The sequence below is a fragment of the Gallus gallus genome, chromosome 2 (genome assembly GCF_016699485.2).
Source record: "Gallus gallus isolate bGalGal1 chromosome 2, bGalGal1.mat.broiler.GRCg7b, whole genome shotgun sequence".
NCBI classification, from domain to species: domain Eukaryota; kingdom Metazoa; phylum Chordata; class Aves; order Galliformes; family Phasianidae; genus Gallus; species Gallus gallus.
In genome coordinates this window covers 35,700,641-35,719,332 of record NC_052533.1, presented here as the reverse complement: position 1 = coordinate 35,719,332, position 18,692 = coordinate 35,700,641, and the positions used below count along the sequence as shown (strand labels likewise).

At 36.0% G+C, this 18,692-nt stretch overlaps 1 protein-coding gene across 1 annotated transcript in view; it reads left to right on the top strand.

Moving 5' to 3' along the window:
- The window catches only part of EFHB (EF-hand domain family member B), a 23,598-nt gene extending 4,906 nt beyond the window's left edge, over positions 1 to 18,692 (top strand). The window contains exons 4-15 of the mRNA XM_425999.8: positions 226 to 288; positions 1,270 to 1,413; positions 3,191 to 3,371; positions 3,881 to 3,991; positions 7,053 to 7,182; positions 7,572 to 7,655; positions 9,327 to 9,394; positions 10,742 to 10,896; positions 12,199 to 12,406; positions 13,348 to 13,551; positions 15,067 to 15,248; positions 18,435 to 18,692. Coding sequence (XP_425999.5) covers positions 226 to 288; positions 1,270 to 1,413; positions 3,191 to 3,371; positions 3,881 to 3,991; positions 7,053 to 7,182; positions 7,572 to 7,655; positions 9,327 to 9,394; positions 10,742 to 10,896; positions 12,199 to 12,406; positions 13,348 to 13,551; positions 15,067 to 15,248; positions 18,435 to 18,596 — 1,692 coding nt within the window. The 3' untranslated portion in view covers positions 18,597 to 18,692. The remainder of the gene's footprint in view (positions 1 to 225; positions 289 to 1,269; positions 1,414 to 3,190; positions 3,372 to 3,880; positions 3,992 to 7,052; positions 7,183 to 7,571; positions 7,656 to 9,326; positions 9,395 to 10,741; positions 10,897 to 12,198; positions 12,407 to 13,347; positions 13,552 to 15,066; positions 15,249 to 18,434) is intronic.

Here is an 18,692-nt window from a genome sequence, read left to right as displayed (position 1 = left end):
CTGCATGCTCTCTATGTCTTACCGGGGTCATAGTCTGGTTGCAGAGCTGAAACAGGGGCAGCTGGTGGGGCCAGTGGTCTCCTCTCACTGCAGTCCTGCTTCACCCCCAAAATAGAGCGTGAGGCTCCTTTTTAACAGAGTGGGGACAGTTAGACAACATCTTGTGCAAGATGTTGGAGCGTTTGGCTTGATTACACCTTGGTTTTTTTTGGTTGTGTTTCTTAGGCTGGGAAGTTGTTTCCAACTGGTGATACAGCTGCACATTGCCTCACTGAAGCTTTACCCAGGGTGAGTGTGCTTTTGAGATGCTCGCTTTTAAGCTTCTGTATAACTTCACATTAGTGATTGTGCCAGTGATGCCATTAATGATTTCAGCCAGGCCCTAAATCTGTTACTTCTATCTGTTATTCTCCTACCTTATGCTGTTTTTTAAAATAAAGAACATCAGTGAAACTATGGTCATATTTTTCTACAGCCATTATCTTCAGAAACTACTAATTTCATATATATATATATATATATATATAATGTTAATACCCATTGTTTAAAGGGATCACAGAAACTAGGTGGTAGGAACGTAAAAGTTTCTAATTTTTTTTTCTGTCTGTATGTTTTATGAAATTCATCATACACTCTTAAGTAGGATTAATGAGGATCATTTTACACCACAGTTTTTCTCTGTAGATACAATTACAGTGATTATTTTGAGGAGTTATTATGATTTCTGATAGAGGACCTTCTCCTTCATCAAGGATGCCCTGTTAGAGTTGTGTTCTCCATGCTCCCTGAAGAGTTAGAAACTGCATCCCATCACTGACAGCTCTCCCTTTAAATGAATGCCTTAAAAAAAACCAACCAACCAAACAAACAAAAAAAAACCCAAGACAGTGGTTGAAGTAATTTCTGAAATTGCTTAATTGATGGGGGAATTGTTGTAGATTAGGTTAAATGTTTCTTAAGTTGGTAAATATAAAATATGTAAGGAAGCTCTTATCCACTTTAAAGCCTTAAACCAGAAAGGTGAAGCTTCAGTACTCTCTCCTGACTTCTGTTGGTGATTTGATTAAATTTAGACTGGGTTGTGTTGAACTTTTGTTCAGAATAGCAGCATCTGCAGCAATTCAGGCATGTGTTATAGTCCTAAAACATCTTTCTATTTTGCTCTTACATCTGTGGAATTGCGCTGAATTGGCTGCGGTACATTTTCTTTTTGTTATTGTATTACGGAAATCTTCTGTAAAATTGTAATTTTCTTTGCCTTATATATAGCCTGTCACTCCAGCTATTGTGAAAAAGTTTCGAAATACGACAAATCCAGCTCCTGGTGCTAAAAGAATATTCTATGGCAAAGCGGATGATCCTGATGTTGCAGCTCACTTGACACACGGCATAACATCAGGTTCTTCAGTTGCTGTAAGAATGTGATTTCTTTACTTTTGTTTGGGAATGAACTGCTTAAGAATGTGCTTAATAAATGCAAGTGATTCCTTCATCGTTGGAGATAAAGTCATAGCTGAGTGATTTCATAGAGCATTTCACTGCTACTTGGATTATCTGAATTCTGAGGTCTGTTCATAGGTTTTAGTTAGTTTGATTGAAATAGGGAAACAGTTGAACTTCACTGACTTTTATCAAATAACTTGCAGTGAGTAATGAATTATTCATTGTATTTCAACATTTAACTGTCTTCTGCTCAAAAATATTGCTGTTTTCCTCATTTCTAAATACAGACACAAACTGTACTTGTTCTTGTTGAGCTTTTAGCAAGTGGACCATTATCAGAGAATGTTTAGCAACTTTTTATGTATTATTTCTTACCTTTGAGTTGTAAGTTATTTTGTTAGTTAAAAAGTACTATTTTGGACTTGTCAGTCTATTTTATGTGTATGATTCAGAAATTATTTTTGTAAGATGTAATCGAACAACTGAAAAGCTCTTGTTAATTTTATCAGATAATATTCAAATTTCTGAGAGTAGCAGTTTATTAGTAAAAAACACTTGCTGATATGTCTTGTCAGCAGGGCTTGTAAATTGACAGTTTTCAGTTTAACAAATGAGGAAGCTTAGGCAAAAGTAGCTTAGGTCACTTTATAGGCTTAGTCTCCAGGCTGGAAAACCTAAGATCTGATATTTGAGGGTATTGAGTAGTACATTCATTAGGCATATCCAAAATAACAGTAATAATAAAAAAAATCAGATTCGTACTGTACCTCCTCGGAAGTTTTACATTGAATAGATTGACTTGTTTAGTCTGTATCATCTGTGGAAGACCATTTTACTTTTATTATTAATTAAATGTTAACTGGAGGAAGAGTTGGAGTCAGTGAGTTTTCTAAGCATGGATCACTATATCTACTACTGCTTTTCTTTTTTTCTTCCTATCCAATATATATTTATATAACATTTACCAAATATTTAATAATAAATCCTCTTCAGGTTCCCCATTATTTTGGTGGCCAGGCTGAAAAATTGAATGGTTTGAGAAGATCAGTGTAACCCGTTTTGATATTTTTTGGACCTTTTTTACTTTTTTAGATTTTATTTTTCTCTTTGTGTTGACCTAAGCTTACAAATAATTTCTATTGACCCAAACCTTCTGGGGAGACAACTTAGTGTTAGTCTTTGAGAAACCCTCCTGAAGTCCTTTCTGTTGGTATTTCTTTTTGGATTGCAGTATTAGTCTATATCTTAAAATATGCACTGGCAGAACTGGGAGTAGATGTTTAGTGAATAGACTTAACCACTACACAATGAATGTCTTTCCTCATGAGTACTAGGAGACTTCATTCAAAATATGTTTTAGTTATATCATTTTCACACTTCAGTTTGGTCTTACTGTAATTTGACAATGGTTTCTAATATACATTAAAAGCAGAAAAACTGCAGTCTGAAATTTTATTTATCAACAAATGAAAAATCTGGTATAAAATTAAGAAGCTCTGTCTTAGAGTCTGTGTTTTATTTTGCTGGAGATTTAGCATAGCATTGATTTTTAATAACCTTATCTAACAATACAGTTCTGTATTACAACTTGTTAGATGAAATTATGAGTCTAATAATCTAAAATGTCTTTAGAGGACTTACTATCAATCTGCTGTTCTTGTGGATGTGAGGGGGTAGCTGTCCTGATGTGTGAATGATTAAAATTTGCTGGTTTTCTTGCCTCTTTTGTTGTTTGTGACATCTTTAGGTAGCTTCATTAGTAAATCCACTTCCAAAAACTAATTTTCAACAAAAAATACAAGACAGAAAAGAAGCAATCTACTTTAGTAATCGCGAAGCACCTTTGGGCAGGTCACATGATCAATCTTCTATGTTACCCGAGGGCTTGGATGTAACCAATACCACATTTGGAACAAAAACTGTCCAAGGTAGGAAAAAGTAATGCTAAAACATACTTCTTGTAAAGACGAGATAATATACAATTTAATATTTAGCCTAAATTGCATGCTTCCAACAATTCTGGTTTAGCAGAAAAGTCATTATAAAAGATATTGAACGGCATAAAAATGTACTGATATTTTCCAGTTATGATAAAGAGACAGACATCTGAGAACATTTTCTAACTAGTAGGTCTTTTTGCTGTGTATGATGTATTACCTTGACCTGTCAATCTTTCCGCCATAAATGTGAGCAGATCACATATGTGTTCACCATATGTGTTCCCTTTGCAACAGTTACATTCATCTCACAGTTTCTGTGATTCTTGCCCTATTCTCATATTATCATGTTACAAGATCCCTATTGATTTTACTGATTTTCTGGAAGTATGATGAAAAATGTCATATTTCCATAGTATTAGCATCTTCTCCAACAGATACTGTTTCAAATTTTAAAACAAACCAACAATAAACCCATATATATGTTCTTTACTTTTCAGATATATCAGCTGGAGAGCTTGTAAATCCTCCAAAAACTTTTGCGGAAGTAGACAAAGAAGCCAGAGAAGGACATGATTTATATGTTGTGTCACACAATGATTATTATGCTGGTATGTTCACAATGATTATTATTCTGATCTGTTCAAAGGCTAGTAAGAATCAACATAAGAAGACCTAGTATAAATTTGTACCTCGTGTCTTCAAAACATATTGCACATGATTTTTGAGATGCAAGCAATTACTGTTTCTTTCTTTATTAATACAGTAGAATATAAATAATTTTTAAAAGCAATGGTGCAAAAAAAAAAAAAATCAGATGTGCAACTGAGAGAAGAGTATCCATTTCTAGAATTGTAGGTTCATTGTCAGTGTGTTAGGCTGTATAAGAGCGTAATGAAGGCATTGAAAGACTGATTTCTGTTGGGAGCTATTTGAAAAACAAAGTAACCCCAAGAACGTAGAAACATCTAGATGCCCTGGTTGCTTAGTGACTTCAGCATTATCTCGTTATCTATGCCACTGAGAGCAGTCTCAGGCTCAGAGACTGTGAGCCCAGCCTGTCCCAGTACTTTTTCTTCTGGTTCCTCTGTTTAATGAGGATCCATACAAAACTTCTGGTCATCTAGTCTTCTGATAGGAGCTCAGTATCAAGCTCTGGTTACTACAGAGAACTTCAGTGTTCTGTGTGGCACTCTGAAATGCAAATTCCTCAGCCTGCGGCATAGTGCCTGTGAGTCTGCCCCACAGTCTTGGTTTATAGTCTTCCAGTGGGCTGTACCTACACTGCTTCAGACTTCAGGGACTATATGTATTTGAAGTGGTTCTTAGTAGTTATTGTTTATCTCATAGGTCTACACAGGAACACTGACATATGCAGTGGATATATTTGTTATGCAACCACTTGTATTTTTCCCATGTCCATTTTTTCCACTTACACTGTGAAACTTACGTTGTTGATCTATAAAATTGGCATTGCAATAAAGTTGCCTATTGTGCTAGTACCAACAATTTAGCAAGTGTTGGCCCAGAATGTAAGAAACCATGAAATAGATATTTCCGTTGTAATAATGAATAATTTCATAGGGTGGCTTTTTTTGGAGAAGTGAAATTATAGTACTGTGGTCTCTCACTGAGAAATTCTGCTCTTGCAGAATATGGTACTATTGCTATAAATTGGCCAAACGTAATTTTATTTCCTCTCCTCCCCAGCTTCATTAGGCATTTAAGTGGAATTATCTGTTTCTGTCTCCTTTATAACTTCTATCCACAAGACCATGGAAAAGTCAAGAAAAGAGCAGACAAACTAAGCAGCAGGAACACAAAATGTCTTTATGTAAAAAGAAAAAAAAACCAAAAACAATAATGTGCTCCAGTTTTGAACAAAAATAAAAGTTCCATGCAACAGTACAGCCAGAGGAAGCATTTATTAGTAAGCATGCATGGATAATATTTTTTTTAAAGTTTGAATTGCAGTTATTTTCAAAAAGAGATTGAAAGTGCAGGAAAAAAACAGACAAACAGAAAAAAAGCCACCATAGAATCATAGAATGGTTTGGGTTGGAAGGGACCACTAAGATCATCTAGTTCCAAGCCCCCTGCTATAGGCAGGGACACCTCTCTCTAAACCAGGCTGCTCAGAGTCCTATCCAGACTGGCCTTAAATGCTTCCAGGGAGGGGGCATTCACAACCTTGCTGGGCAACCTGTTCCAGTGTCTCACCACCCGCACAGTAAAGAATTTCTTCCTGATATCTAGTCTAAATCTAACCTCTTCCAGTTTAAAACTATTTCTCCTCATCCTATTGCTACCTGCCCTTACGAAAAGTTCCTCCCCAGCTTTCCTGCAGGCCCCCTTCAGATACTGGAAGGCTGCTACAAGGTCTCCTCAGAGCCTTCTCTTCTCCAGGCTGAAGAGCCCCAGCTCTCTCAGCCTGTCCTCATTAGGGGAGATGCTCCAGCCCTCTGATCATCTTTGTGGTCCTCCTCTGGACCTGCTCCAATGACTCCATATCTTTCTTGTGTTGGGGGCCCAGAACTGGACTCGGTACTCCAGGTAGGTCTTGTGACAGCAGAGTAGAGGGGCAGAATCACACTTCTCTTGACTCAACCCAGGAAATGGCTGACCTTCTGGGCTACAAGCGCACACTGCAGACTGTTGTATCTCTCATCAGTTGACACTCTCAAATCTTTTCCTCAGGGCTGCTCTCAAGCCATTCTCCACCTGGCCCGTATCTGTGCTTGGGATTGTTCCAACCCAGTTGCAGAACATTGCACTTGGCCTTGCTGAACTTCATAAGGCTGGCATGGGCCTGCCTCTCAAGACTGCTCAGGTCCCTCTGGATAGCATCCTCTAGTGTGTTAAGTACACCACTCAGCTTGGTGTTGTCTGCAAACTTGCTGAGGGTGCACTTGATCCCACTGTCCATGTCATCTACAAAGACATTAAATAACTCCAGCCCCAACACCAATCCCTGAGGAGTGCCACTCGTCACTGGTCTCCACTTGGCGAGTGGCACTTGTGAAATGTCGTTTTTCTTCTGTGATGAGATACAGATGCTTGTTGCTCAGTTACACAGAGTAGTGAAGTGATGCTCTTGTACTTGAAACCTCATTTACAGGCACACTGGATTAACAGATTCATAAACATGTAGGACAATATCTTTTTTCCCACTGACTTTACTGTAAAATTCCTACTAATTCAATATAGAAGGTATATATCTGAAAGTGCAGCAGGTCAAAGTATTTTTTCCTCTTAGTATCAATTTTTAATAAATAACACATTGAATGGTATTTGTTTCTGCTTACATACAGTCATTATAATGTGGGTTTGTTTGCATGATTAGGCAATCTAGGGTTTGTTTCTTTTTTTCATTAATTCTGTTGGGATTTTCTTTAGTCTTTATTCAGACATAAAAAGCATAGTGGACATCCAGCTATTTTATATATCAAGTAGCTTTTGTGGCTTTTTTGTTGCCTTTTGTGTTCTCTTTTGACAATGAGATTAATCTTAAAAACTTAAGTATTGTGTGTGTTGCACAAATTTCTTGTCTTTAATTGAAAATAATAATTAGGTTGTTTATTATTATATCTTATGAATGAATATACTTTTTTGTATATTTCTCCTGCTGAAGTGTTTTAAACAAGTTGAAACACGTATTTTTTTCTTCAATAGGAGAAGCAATAAATAGGAAGTATGACTCACCAAACTTCAACAAGTCTTATGTATATGGAATAGAAACCCCTCACTTTGAAGATGGACGGAATGTATCCAAATCCTTAAATTGGCTCTACGATTGGCAAATGTAAGTTGCAATGAGTTAAGTAGTAAATTAGCAGTATCAGTTTTTTAAAAAGAGTCTTCATAATGAATATAATTTTATATCTTGCTATCCTATCCTTCAGTTGGTTAGATTTATTGAACTGAATAGTAAATGCAAGGACTAGTTTTCAGAATAATTTATTCAAATCCAGTCTGCTATAGTATTTAAGCACAAAACTTGGCATTTTCTTACTGTTACATAAGGATGACTTTGATTTTTGAAATATAAGAATTTTCAGTTACTGAATTTAATTTCCCTTGCAAAAAGTTCCTGTTTCCTTTTAGCATATATGTTGTTGTTGTTTTTTTTTTTAATGAGTGGTTGTAGAATATTGTTCAGCAACTGTTTGAGAGTTCTCTCAAAATTCATAGGAAAAGAGCAGCAAAGACTGTGTCCAAAAGAATTGATGATTTCAAGGAAAAATTTCAGCCTCAGATTGGAAAAGTCCTTGATCCGTAAGTAAGCAAAGATACCTTCCAAGAACAAAATTCATACACACTTGCCAAGCCCTCAGTTTCTTTTTCTGTCTTAGATAAGCAATATAAATGTGTTCAAAGTTTCTACTGTTGTGCTCAATTACAAGTTGGGACTCTGCCTGCCCTAGTCAGTGTGAAAGTTATTAATGAAGGCTGTGTTGTGGCTATATCATGAAATTAAGTGTTTATTTATTTAGCCTTTTGCTTTTTGAAGAGCTGAAACGTCTCATGTATTGTTTGGAAACAACCATTTTGCTTACTCTGACACTGGATTTGTTGATCTGCTTTAGGTCATCTGTATTCACTTGGAAAAGGGCATTAAACTAAACTGTAGTATTATCCAGCAGCATGTACTTAATCATATTGTTACCGTGCTTCATGAATCTTGGGTGATCTGCAACAACTTTTTTATTTCTCAGAACAGTACTTATGGTGAACTGCGGCAGTCTTAAGGCATGGCATGGTCAGGATCCAGGTGTGCTACTAAACTGGTGTTGCTGAATGCAAAGATTGTCTTTGCAGATGCTTGATATTTCTTTATAACTACCTGGGGACCCAGAACATTATTGACTTTGGTACCAAATTTAATTTTGCATTCAAAATCACAGGCTCAAAGTGACAGATTATGCTGATAGTACCTACTAGGAGTGAGCAAGTTTCCCTTTCTGTAGGGAGAGCCAGTTTATCCTCTGTCCTATCTGTCCTTACTGTGAAGGAGACTTAGATTGTGAGCAGTATGAGGCAGTGTGATCAGTCAGGGAATACAGCTTGCAGTGCAAGCTCAAATCCAGCACTAATACTACAAGGAAGGTATAACCTAATGACATTTAATTTTGTGAATTTTACACCATCTCAATCGTATGTGTAGTATGAAAAGGAGAAAAATTTAGTTATTTCAGTTACCATGCTTCCATCTCTGTAGTTATGTGTTTTTTGTTTTTATTTTGTTGGTTTTTTTTTTCAGAAGCAAGCACTACTTCTCTTTTCAATTTTGAAAGAGACTTCTAATTCATGTAACAAAGTGTTAATTTTTAAACATGAAGATAAAATGAACATTGCATCTTCTTCAAATGAAGAAATAATTTCTTAGAGTCATGAACATCATCTTAATTTTCTATTAAAAAATGGGGTCAGGTTTTCTAGATGGATATTTGCTTGGTTGCTATACTTTGTAGAAAACATTACATGTGAAGAAGCAGATGTAATTAAATCCTTCTACTGTTGTCAAAAGTAGTTTGTTTTGGAGACACTTTTTCAGATGGAGATCTGGTTTGCCCTAAACATTACTAATATCCCTCAGGTATGCTATAAAAGCTTTTCTCACTCTTTCATTTCTATCATTTTTATAGAGAAACAATTTATTTTAACACTGGGATGCTTTTTCCTATCACCTGTTTGAACACACGTTATTAATGTTATTAATGTTTACGTTTAGTTTTGTTTAGCAGTCAATTTTCTAAATGTTAAAGGATGCTTTTCTGCAATTATAACTTTAAAGCAGAGTACTAATGAAAAAAAAATCCAGGTTAACTACGTATATAATTCCTAATTATATAGCAGGTGAGCACATTTCTTTAATAATAGCTTGCAGTTTATTTTTGCCACTAATAAACTATTTCACAAATAACAAAGAAATGTATATATTGACAGTATAGCAGAAACAATGAATGTTCCTGCAGACCATACCTTTGGAATGTTACTCCGTCCAGATGAATGTGGTAAGTCTTGCAGTGGCAGAATAAAATCTTAACTTGTTGATGAAACTATGCTGAAGTAATATAGTATATAATTTTCATAAACTCCTAAGGGTAACACTAAAGTTTTGGAGAGACAATTTGAAAAGAAATGAAGTAACTTTTTATTCATTTATTTTTAATTAGTAGTTTTTTAAGCTTTTGTATCTGAAGCAGGAAGAACATGAGAAACTCATACTGACATCTAAGTGATAAACTAAAAATGGATATTTGCATCAATTATGTGTCTTTCCTCACAATGATTTTTCCAGTACATTTTCACAAGAGTAAAAATAACAAGCAATAAATGAGGAAAAATATGAATCTCTAGAAATTGGTAGAGATAAAGAAATGGAATGAGGGGAAAAAAAAAGATGAATTTTCACTGTGGCAAAATCTTGAAAGCTGCTCAACTCAAATAACAGTTGTTGACATTTTTGATATTTTGGTATAATTAATGAGTTGGAAATAGCAGCAAAGGAAATTGCAGCAAATAGTTAGGCATCAGAAATTAAGTGGTTCAAAGTTATTTAAGTCATTATTTATTTATTTAAGTCAAGACCAGAGTACCTAAAGTTCCGCATAAGCCTGTGTACCTGCTTTACTATGTTGGGTAGTAAGTGAAATATAGGTGTGCTTGCATTATAAGGAACTTCAGAAGAAACAGAACAAACAAAAGAAGGCAGGATGACAGCAAAAATTAATTCTTAACACATAGAAAATAGTGCATGTACATTCCTGTTTGAATGGGGTTATGTGAACTACACTTATTTGTTAATTGAACTCTGAACTTCTTGTACTCCGTATTGCCTTCAGTGTTCTAGTGGGGACTTGGATGAAAATTGTGTATCAGTGTGTCAGAATGTTTGAAAATGCTAACGGTATTAAGATACATAGAAAACTGGAAGAATTACACAAGAATTGTGTCAAGAACAGTCTTGTCTTTTTAGAAATCAGTGATATTGAAACCCTTGAAGGTATTACACTGAATTTTCTATTGGTTCTTGTGAGTATCCTGAAACATGACAAGCTGGTAGTGATGTATTAATAATGTATTTTATTTTGCTCTAAACTATTTGGACATTAAGTAACTCTCACTATATTAAGCTATATCAAAATGTTTCAAAATATTCAGTATTAACTGCATGTGAATAGTGAAATCATTGTGTGGACCATTGATCTTTTAATGAGATGGCCTTATCAAATATTCAGCAGTGATTAAAATCAGCATCTTGAAATTACTAATTCTTCTCCTCTAAACTCTGAGTCATTTTTAAAAATGTCTATTTTCTATATATATGCAACTAATTGGGGAAGTGTTTACTTTTGTAGGTGTTGGAGATCTTCTTCACTGTAGGGTTCCAAGTGAGTTCCTCCGTGGCAAAGACAGAGAGAGAGCTGTCTTAGCTGCAGTTCGGCAAAGTTTGAAGAAAGCTAACTATGAAAATTTTGACATGTTACTAGAAGCATTCAGGCATTATGATAAGGTTAGTGTTTTAGAAAAAAGAAAGTAAAGTCAGGAATTATGACAAGGTTAGTGTTTTAGAAAAAAGAAAGTAAATGTATTGTGTGTCATTAGTACTTCTGTGTTGTAAAGGTGCAAACATGAATAGTAATAATAACAAAGCAATTATAAAAGAAGAGTATGAAGACAAGATAGCTTAGTTACAGAAAGTGTGATGTAGTGTGACACACTAAATAACTAAATAATTAATACATGTAAATCTATGTTAAGAGTTGTGCTATGACAAACATAGAGCATGTATTTCATTTTTTTGTTTGTTTGTTTTTGTTTTTATATATGTGTTCTTTCTGTATGTTTTTGCTTTTATGACTTTTTTTCTTCTCACAGTCCTTAGAGATTGCAGGAGATTGCAGAGAATACCTATGTTAATCATACACATTTCTATTATCAACCTAAATCTGCACCTCTACTGTTGCATTTAAAAAACAAAACAAACAACTATATAAAAACTTTGGAAAGTTATAGTTGCTGTACTGGCTCTATACTTAACATAAAATCATAGGCACATTCCTTACTGTCTAACAGATCTACTGTACAGGCCAGATCATATGCTACAGTGATAACTTAGTTGTCTTAAAGAGAACAGTCTTCTGAAAACTAGCTTCTCAAATTGCCACTTATCAAAATAGATACTGCAGCAGTCTTACCCAATAGTATTTGGAATGTCCAAGATAAAGGCAAACAAGGGAGAAGAGTGAGAAAAAATAACCTTATCATTTTTTTTTCTCCTCAAGATTTATTTTTATATCACCTCAGAAGAAAAATGATTGAAGGAATTTTAATCATATTTTCCCCCAAACTATAATTCTTTACTGCATTGCCAAACACCAGAATTTCAAATCTCTTATTTTTTTCTCTCTGGATAAAAAATACTATTTTCATTTCATATATAACATTAATGATAGTGTATGCAAAATGTTTGATGCCTGACTTTCAAAAGAAATCTTGGTTTTCCTTTAAAATTTGTGATTAGATTGCTATTTCATCACAATAGAGTATCACACTGACTTTTATTCTGAAGTCACTGTATAATTTGTGTAAAAAATTGTTCATTATTACTCTTGTATTCAGATGTTGAATTTCTAATTTACTTGTGGATTTTTTTTTTGTGGTCTTTTGAAATCGTGTAGCTATATATATGCGTATATGTACACAAAAATGTTAGAGTGTTTTTATATTTTTATATATTTTTATATATTATATATATATTTTATATTTTTTATATTTCTAACAGTTGTTACAACAACTATTTTATTTATAATAGGATGGTGATGGGATGATAGACAAAAACGACCTGAGAAAGTCCTGTTTTCAACTTAATCTGAATCTAGATAGTGAGCTCTTGGATTCCTTATTTGACTATTGTGATGTGGATAAAGATGGTCTCATTAATTATCAGGATTTTGCAAAATTTCTGAACTGGAAAGACAAAATGGCTGTAGAAGAGTTTGAAGAAAAAGTAATCACAAAAGGTAGGTGAATTAATACTGAGAAATTGTGTAGCTGAGCTTGTTTCTACAACAGCAATAAACCTTCTGAAGTAGACTAGGTGCTCCATTAGAAGAGTAGGATTTACAGAGGATGCACTTGATCCCACTGTCCATGTCATCTACAAAGATGTTAAATATCTCCAGTCCCAACACCGACCCCTGAGGAACGCCACTTATCACTGATCACCACTTGCACACTGAGCCATTGACCACAACTCTTTGAGTGAGACCATCCAGCCAATTCGTTAACCTGCAAGTGGTCCATCCATCAAATCCATTTTTCTCCAACAAGGATGTCATGCAGGACAGTGTCAAATGCTTTGCAGAAGTCCAGGTAGATGACATCAGTTGCTCTTCCTTTATCTACTGATGTTGTAACTCCATCATAAAAGACCACCAATTTTGTCAGGCAGGACTTACCCTTGGTGAAGCCATGTTGATTACCACCAATCACCTCATCTTTTCCATTTGCCTTAGTAGGGCCTTCAGTAGGATCTGCTCCATGATCTTGCCAGGCACAGAGGTGAGACCGACTGGCCTGTAGTTCCCTGGATCTTCTTTCCCCTTCTTGAAAATGGAGGTTATGTTTCCCCTTTTCCAATCAGTGAGAACTTCACCAGACTACGATTTTTCAGATATGGTGGATAGCTGCTTGGCAACTTCATCTACCAGTTCCCTTGGAACCTGGGGATGGATCCCCTTGGGTCCCATGGACTTGTGCACCTTCAGATTTTGTGTTTAGACATTGTCTCATAAATCAGGAGGAAGTAAAAATTTCCTAGAATCATTATAAAGTATGTAAACTGTTTATCTTATGTTTTCTACTTTATAAATTCTGAGAAGTTCAAGTTCAAGCAACTTTTAAAAATCTGTTATAATCTCTTATAATAAATCCTGGCTATTCTGTAACTTCTACTAAACAGGGAAAGAACTAGATGGTCCTCCTCAGTCGGACACAAAGACAGATGATGAGCCACTATTGAAGCAAGAAGATTGTGTGTTAAGAGAAGCAGAAAGCTCAGGAAAGACACCAAAAACGCTTACAAGACCAACAGACAGTGTATTTGCAGACTATCAAACAACTTCTTCCCAGTATAATGCTGTAGTAGGTGGTCTTCCAACAAACTGTAAGTACAATGGACCGTACCTCATGCTTCTAAGTATTATTAAAGAAAAAATCAGAAGTAAGTTTGAAAACTATTGGTGCAGATACTGCTAATGTTCAATAGTGAGTTAATTTATCTAATCTAGATTTGTCTAGGATTGTGGCTTGGAATTTGTCAGTTTGAATATTTGGCATAGATTATCTGCTGAAAATTTGAAATTTAGTCTAGATGTACAAAGCATTTGACGCTGTTCCACAAAACTTCCTTGTCTCTAAATTGACAATTAGGTCAATGGCTCAGTGTCCAGGTGGAGATCAGCAATAAGCACTGTTCCTTGGAGGGTGGTACTGGGACTGATATTTTTTCAACATCTTTGTCAGTAACATGACAGTGGGATTGAGTACACTCTCAGCAAGTTTGCAGACAGCACCAAACTGCCTGATGCTGGAGAGAAGGGATGCCATCCAGAGGGACCTTGACAGTGGGTACATATGTACTTAAACAAGGCCAAGGGTAGCATCTTCACCTCAGTCAGAGCAATTTCAAGTGCAAATATAGACTGGATGATTAATGAATTGAGAGCAGCCTTGAGGGAAAGGACTTGAGAGTATTAGTGTATGAAAAACAGAACGTGAGCCATCAGTGTGCACTTGTAGCCCACAGAACTAACCGTATCCTGGGCTGCATCAAAAGAAGTGTGACCAGCAGGTTTAGGGAGCAAATTCATCCTCCCTCCTCTCATGAGGTCATACCTGAAGCATTGTGTTCAGCTCTGAAAACCCCTGCATAGGAAAGGAATGAAACTGCTGGAACAGACCTAGCACCACTGAGGATGATCAGAGGACTTGAAGATATTTTCTATGAAGATAGGCTGAGAGATTTGGAAGAGAAAGCTCTGGGGAGACTTTATAGTCGCTTTCCAGCATTTAAAAGGGGCCCAGAGGAGATCTGTGGAGAGTATCTATCAGGGAATTAGTGGTGGGACAATGAGTAATGCTTTTAAACTAAAAGAGGGTAGATTTAGATTAGACATTAGGAAGAAATTCTTCACTATGAGTGTGGCGAGACACCGGAACCGGCTGCTCAGAGAAGCTGTGTATGCCCCATTACTGTAAGTGTTCAACACCAGGTAGGATAGGGCTTTGGACATCCTGGTCTAGAGGAAGGTATACCTATCCATGTCAATGGAGTTAGAACTAAGTTATCTTTACGGTCCTTTTCAACTCAAATCATCTCATGTTTTTCAGAAATTAAGGTTGTAATTATAGGAAGACAAAATCATCTTGGAATCATCTAAAAATGTTTCTAGATGGAAGTACTCAAAAGTTACTAAAATATTTCCCATTTTAATGTGTCATGATGTAGCTGGAAGGAAGAATTCTAGAAATAATAAATATGAGGGGGGAAATTATATAAACTCTTGAAGTTGTGTGAGACAAAGGATCAAAATTACTCTTACTTAATGCAAAATCTTTTATCCTCCCTGGAAGTATCTTCACATACTTTTCCATATTACCTGTTGATTGATTTCCACAGATTATCCAGTATGTGGCGTTCCAACTATTCGTTCAGATATTCCAGCTCCTCGAATTCGCCGCATTAGTGACAGAACTAATTATGGTGATGAGGCCAATGCTTATGCATTGTTGTTCCCTTCTGTCTTCAGTCAAAAGGGAGTGTATGAAGGAGACTTCTTTAAATCAAGACCAAAGGCAGAGGTATAGTACATTCTTTTTTTGGAATACTCTTTTGAGATAAATGCAATGCTTTGAGCCATGTGGGAGTAGAAAGTTGTATAGGTTGTAAAATTCATTGTTCTGACATTACCATCCTTTAATATCCATTCAGACATCTGAAAAATATACACTCTTCACATTCAAAGTTATTCATAAAGATGGTAGATACTTACTGAAGTATCTCAATAAAATGTGTAATATAAGGAAGTTTGTCAAGTTGTTGCTATTCACATGCTCAAATGCTGTGTTGAATGATGCTTGGTAGATAATTTCAGCCTTCAGAGTGTGTCTTTCAATATTTCTGTAATTTAAGAAGAGCAGAGGAGGAACAACCTCATGCGTCAGGTTAGAGGCTGACCTAAAGTAAAGGAGCTCTGTGGAGAAGGACCTGGGTGTCCTGGTAGACAGCAGGTTGATGATGAGCTACTGGTGTGCCCTTGTGGCTAAGAAGCACAATGGTATCTTGGGGTGTGTTAGAAAGAGCTTGGCCAGCAGGTCGAGGGAGATAATCCTCCCCCTCTATTCTTCCTTGGTGAGGCCACATAGAACCATAGAGTCATTTGAGTTGGAAGGGACCTTTAAAAGTCATCTAGTCCAACTCCCCTGCAATGAGCAGGGACTTCTACATCTAGATCCAGTTGCTCAGAGCCCTGCCCAGCCTGACCTTGAATATCTTCAGGAATGGGGCATCCACTGCCTCTCTGGACCCCCTGCTCCAGTGCTTCACTATCCTTATCATAGAAAAACTTTCTTATATCCAACCTAAATCTCTACTCTTCTAGTTTGAAGCCATTTCCCCTTGTCCTACCACAATAGAGCCTCCTAAAGAGTCTGCCTTCTTCTTTCTTAAAGCCCCTCTTTTGATACTGAAAGGCTGCTATCAGGTCTCCCCAGAGCCTTCTCTTCTCCAGGCTGAAAAGCCCCAGCTCTCTCAGCCTTTATTCACAGGGGAGGTGTTCCATCTTGGATCTAGAGTACTGCATCCAGTTCTGGGTTCTTTCATTCAAGGAAGACAGGGAACTACTGGAGAGAGTCCAGTGAAGGGCCATTAAGATGTTTAGGGGTGTGGAGCATCTCCCTTATGAGGAAAGGCTGAGAGATTTGGGCCAGTTCAACCTGGGGAAGACTGAGGGGATCTTATTAATACTTGAAAATATCTGAAGGGTGGGTGACAAGAGGCTGGGGTTAAGCTTTTTTCAGTGGTGTCTAGTGATGGGACAAGGGTCAACAGGCACAAACTGGAACACAGGAAATTCCATGTGAACATGAGGAAAAATGTCTTTACTTTGAGTGTGACAGAGCACTGGAACAAGCTTGTGGAGTCTCCTTCTCTGGAGATACTCAAAACCTCCCTTCACACTTGCCTGTGCAGGTTACTCTAGTGAATGTGCTTTAGCAGAGGGGTTGAAAAAGATGATCTCCAGAGGTCCTTTCTAACCCCTATGATCCTGTGATTCTGTAATTCAGAACAGATGTGAAATTTCCTTCTTTAGATGTATTCAAATTCTGAGCCATATCCCAAGGAACATGATTTAGTGGTGAATTTAGCCCTGCTTTGATCGTATGGTTAGATGGATTATCTCCAGAGATCTCTTCCACGTAAATTATTGTATAATTCTATCAGTAGATAGAATACGTTGTCTATATATAAAAAAAAGATAAATAGGTTTTTTGTTGTTGTTTTTGTTTTAGTTCTCCTAGAGAAAGAACTATACAGATGTGTAAAACTAGTTTCTATCACACAGGAATGTTCAGTGGAAAATTTTAGCCAGATTGTCTTCCCTGGAATTGCCAGGTTTTGTTAATAGCAATTTACAAGCATTTTTCAGCTGATATTTTTGGGGGCTGCTACCACTCTTGTTTCACAACCCAAAGTTCATCCAGCACAAATGCTAAAACAATGTTGTCCCTTACTCAGTGTTGCTTATGTTTTTTCTATTTTATTTCTCTGCATTTTCTAATGAAAAAGAGATAACTTCATTGCTTGAAATATGACTTATGAGCCAGTGATAGGAAAATATGAAATTCCAATCTGAAACGGAAAAAGAAACATTAACAAACTCTCCATCTCTTCTAGTCATTTTATTAGATAAATATCCAGTCATTTGAAAGTACTGGAACTTGTGTATATATTTTACAGAAAAGAATGTTGATAATTAGTGGTGGGGATGCAAAAGATATAGTGTCATGTTCCATAAATATCCTTAAAATAGCTTGTCAGAATGTCATATACATGAGCATTTACCATTTTGTAACATAGCTCTCAAGCAGGAAATCCATATGTGCAGAGTATAGTTAACAGTAGATAGAATTTACACTTCACTGAGAAGTCCATTATACCTGTCAAGCACCAGATAGATCTCTGAAGTTATAATGTGGCCTGAGATCTCATCCTCTGCTGTAGTCTACACAGGCTATATAGAGTGCAGTACAGAACTATCTCTGAATGCATTAAATCATGCAATACTCATGAAATAGATTACTTCAGTGTTGGTGATCTTTTGATTTATATTGACATGGATCATTAATATCTTGGAACATTTAGTAGCTAACTAAATTATTATATGAAATCCCAAAGTTGTGTCATAATATCAGTTTGTGAATAGGCCTGTAGTAATTAATGAGAATTCTGACTATAAAGCAGTTTTGTAATGTGACTCTTCCTGTTACAAAAGAACAAAGTGTTTTTAAACCTGCTGTTTTCTTCAGTAGAATTCAACAGTCTGTAAAAAAAGATTGAAATTATTTGGCTGAGTAATAGCGTGTAATTGATATTCAACATGATCATGTTGATAGTAGGCAAGAGCCAGATTAAACCATGTGTGCACTTGATAATGTATGGTTTAGTCAGTGATTATTTTATGGCTGTTGATGAGTCAGGACAGTTGTATTTTAATAAGTATTGATAAAGAAAGCTATGAGAACTTCTAGTCATTTATCCTCCCTACAGTAGTACTCATATTTGATTTTTCAACAGTAAAGTTATTTCAACTTTATTAAGACAGTTTTGTACACCAACGTTTTCATCAGAATAATATTCCATTTCACTAAAATGGTAACTTCTTCGGTTAAGGATCGAGAATGTGGATTGCTAATGTATGAAAAAAAAAGACTTTAAAGTTTAAAGAAATTACCAATCAGAATTACTTCAGTTGTATTATTTTGTAGGTAGCACAAATTCTTCAAAACATTGGTGTGAACATTTCTGATGAAAGATTTGAAGACATCTGGAAACAAGCCTGTATGAAACAACAAAAAGAAGAGGTTTGTGTAGAAAGTATAAGGAATGTACTTGATGAGATGCATGCATCACACACAAAAAGTTCCTAAATCCAGTCTTTGAGCTCTGCATTTATTCAAATTGACATCAGTCATAATTCTGGTGCTTTATGCAATAAATATTTTTTGAAAGCTGTGCCTACCTAA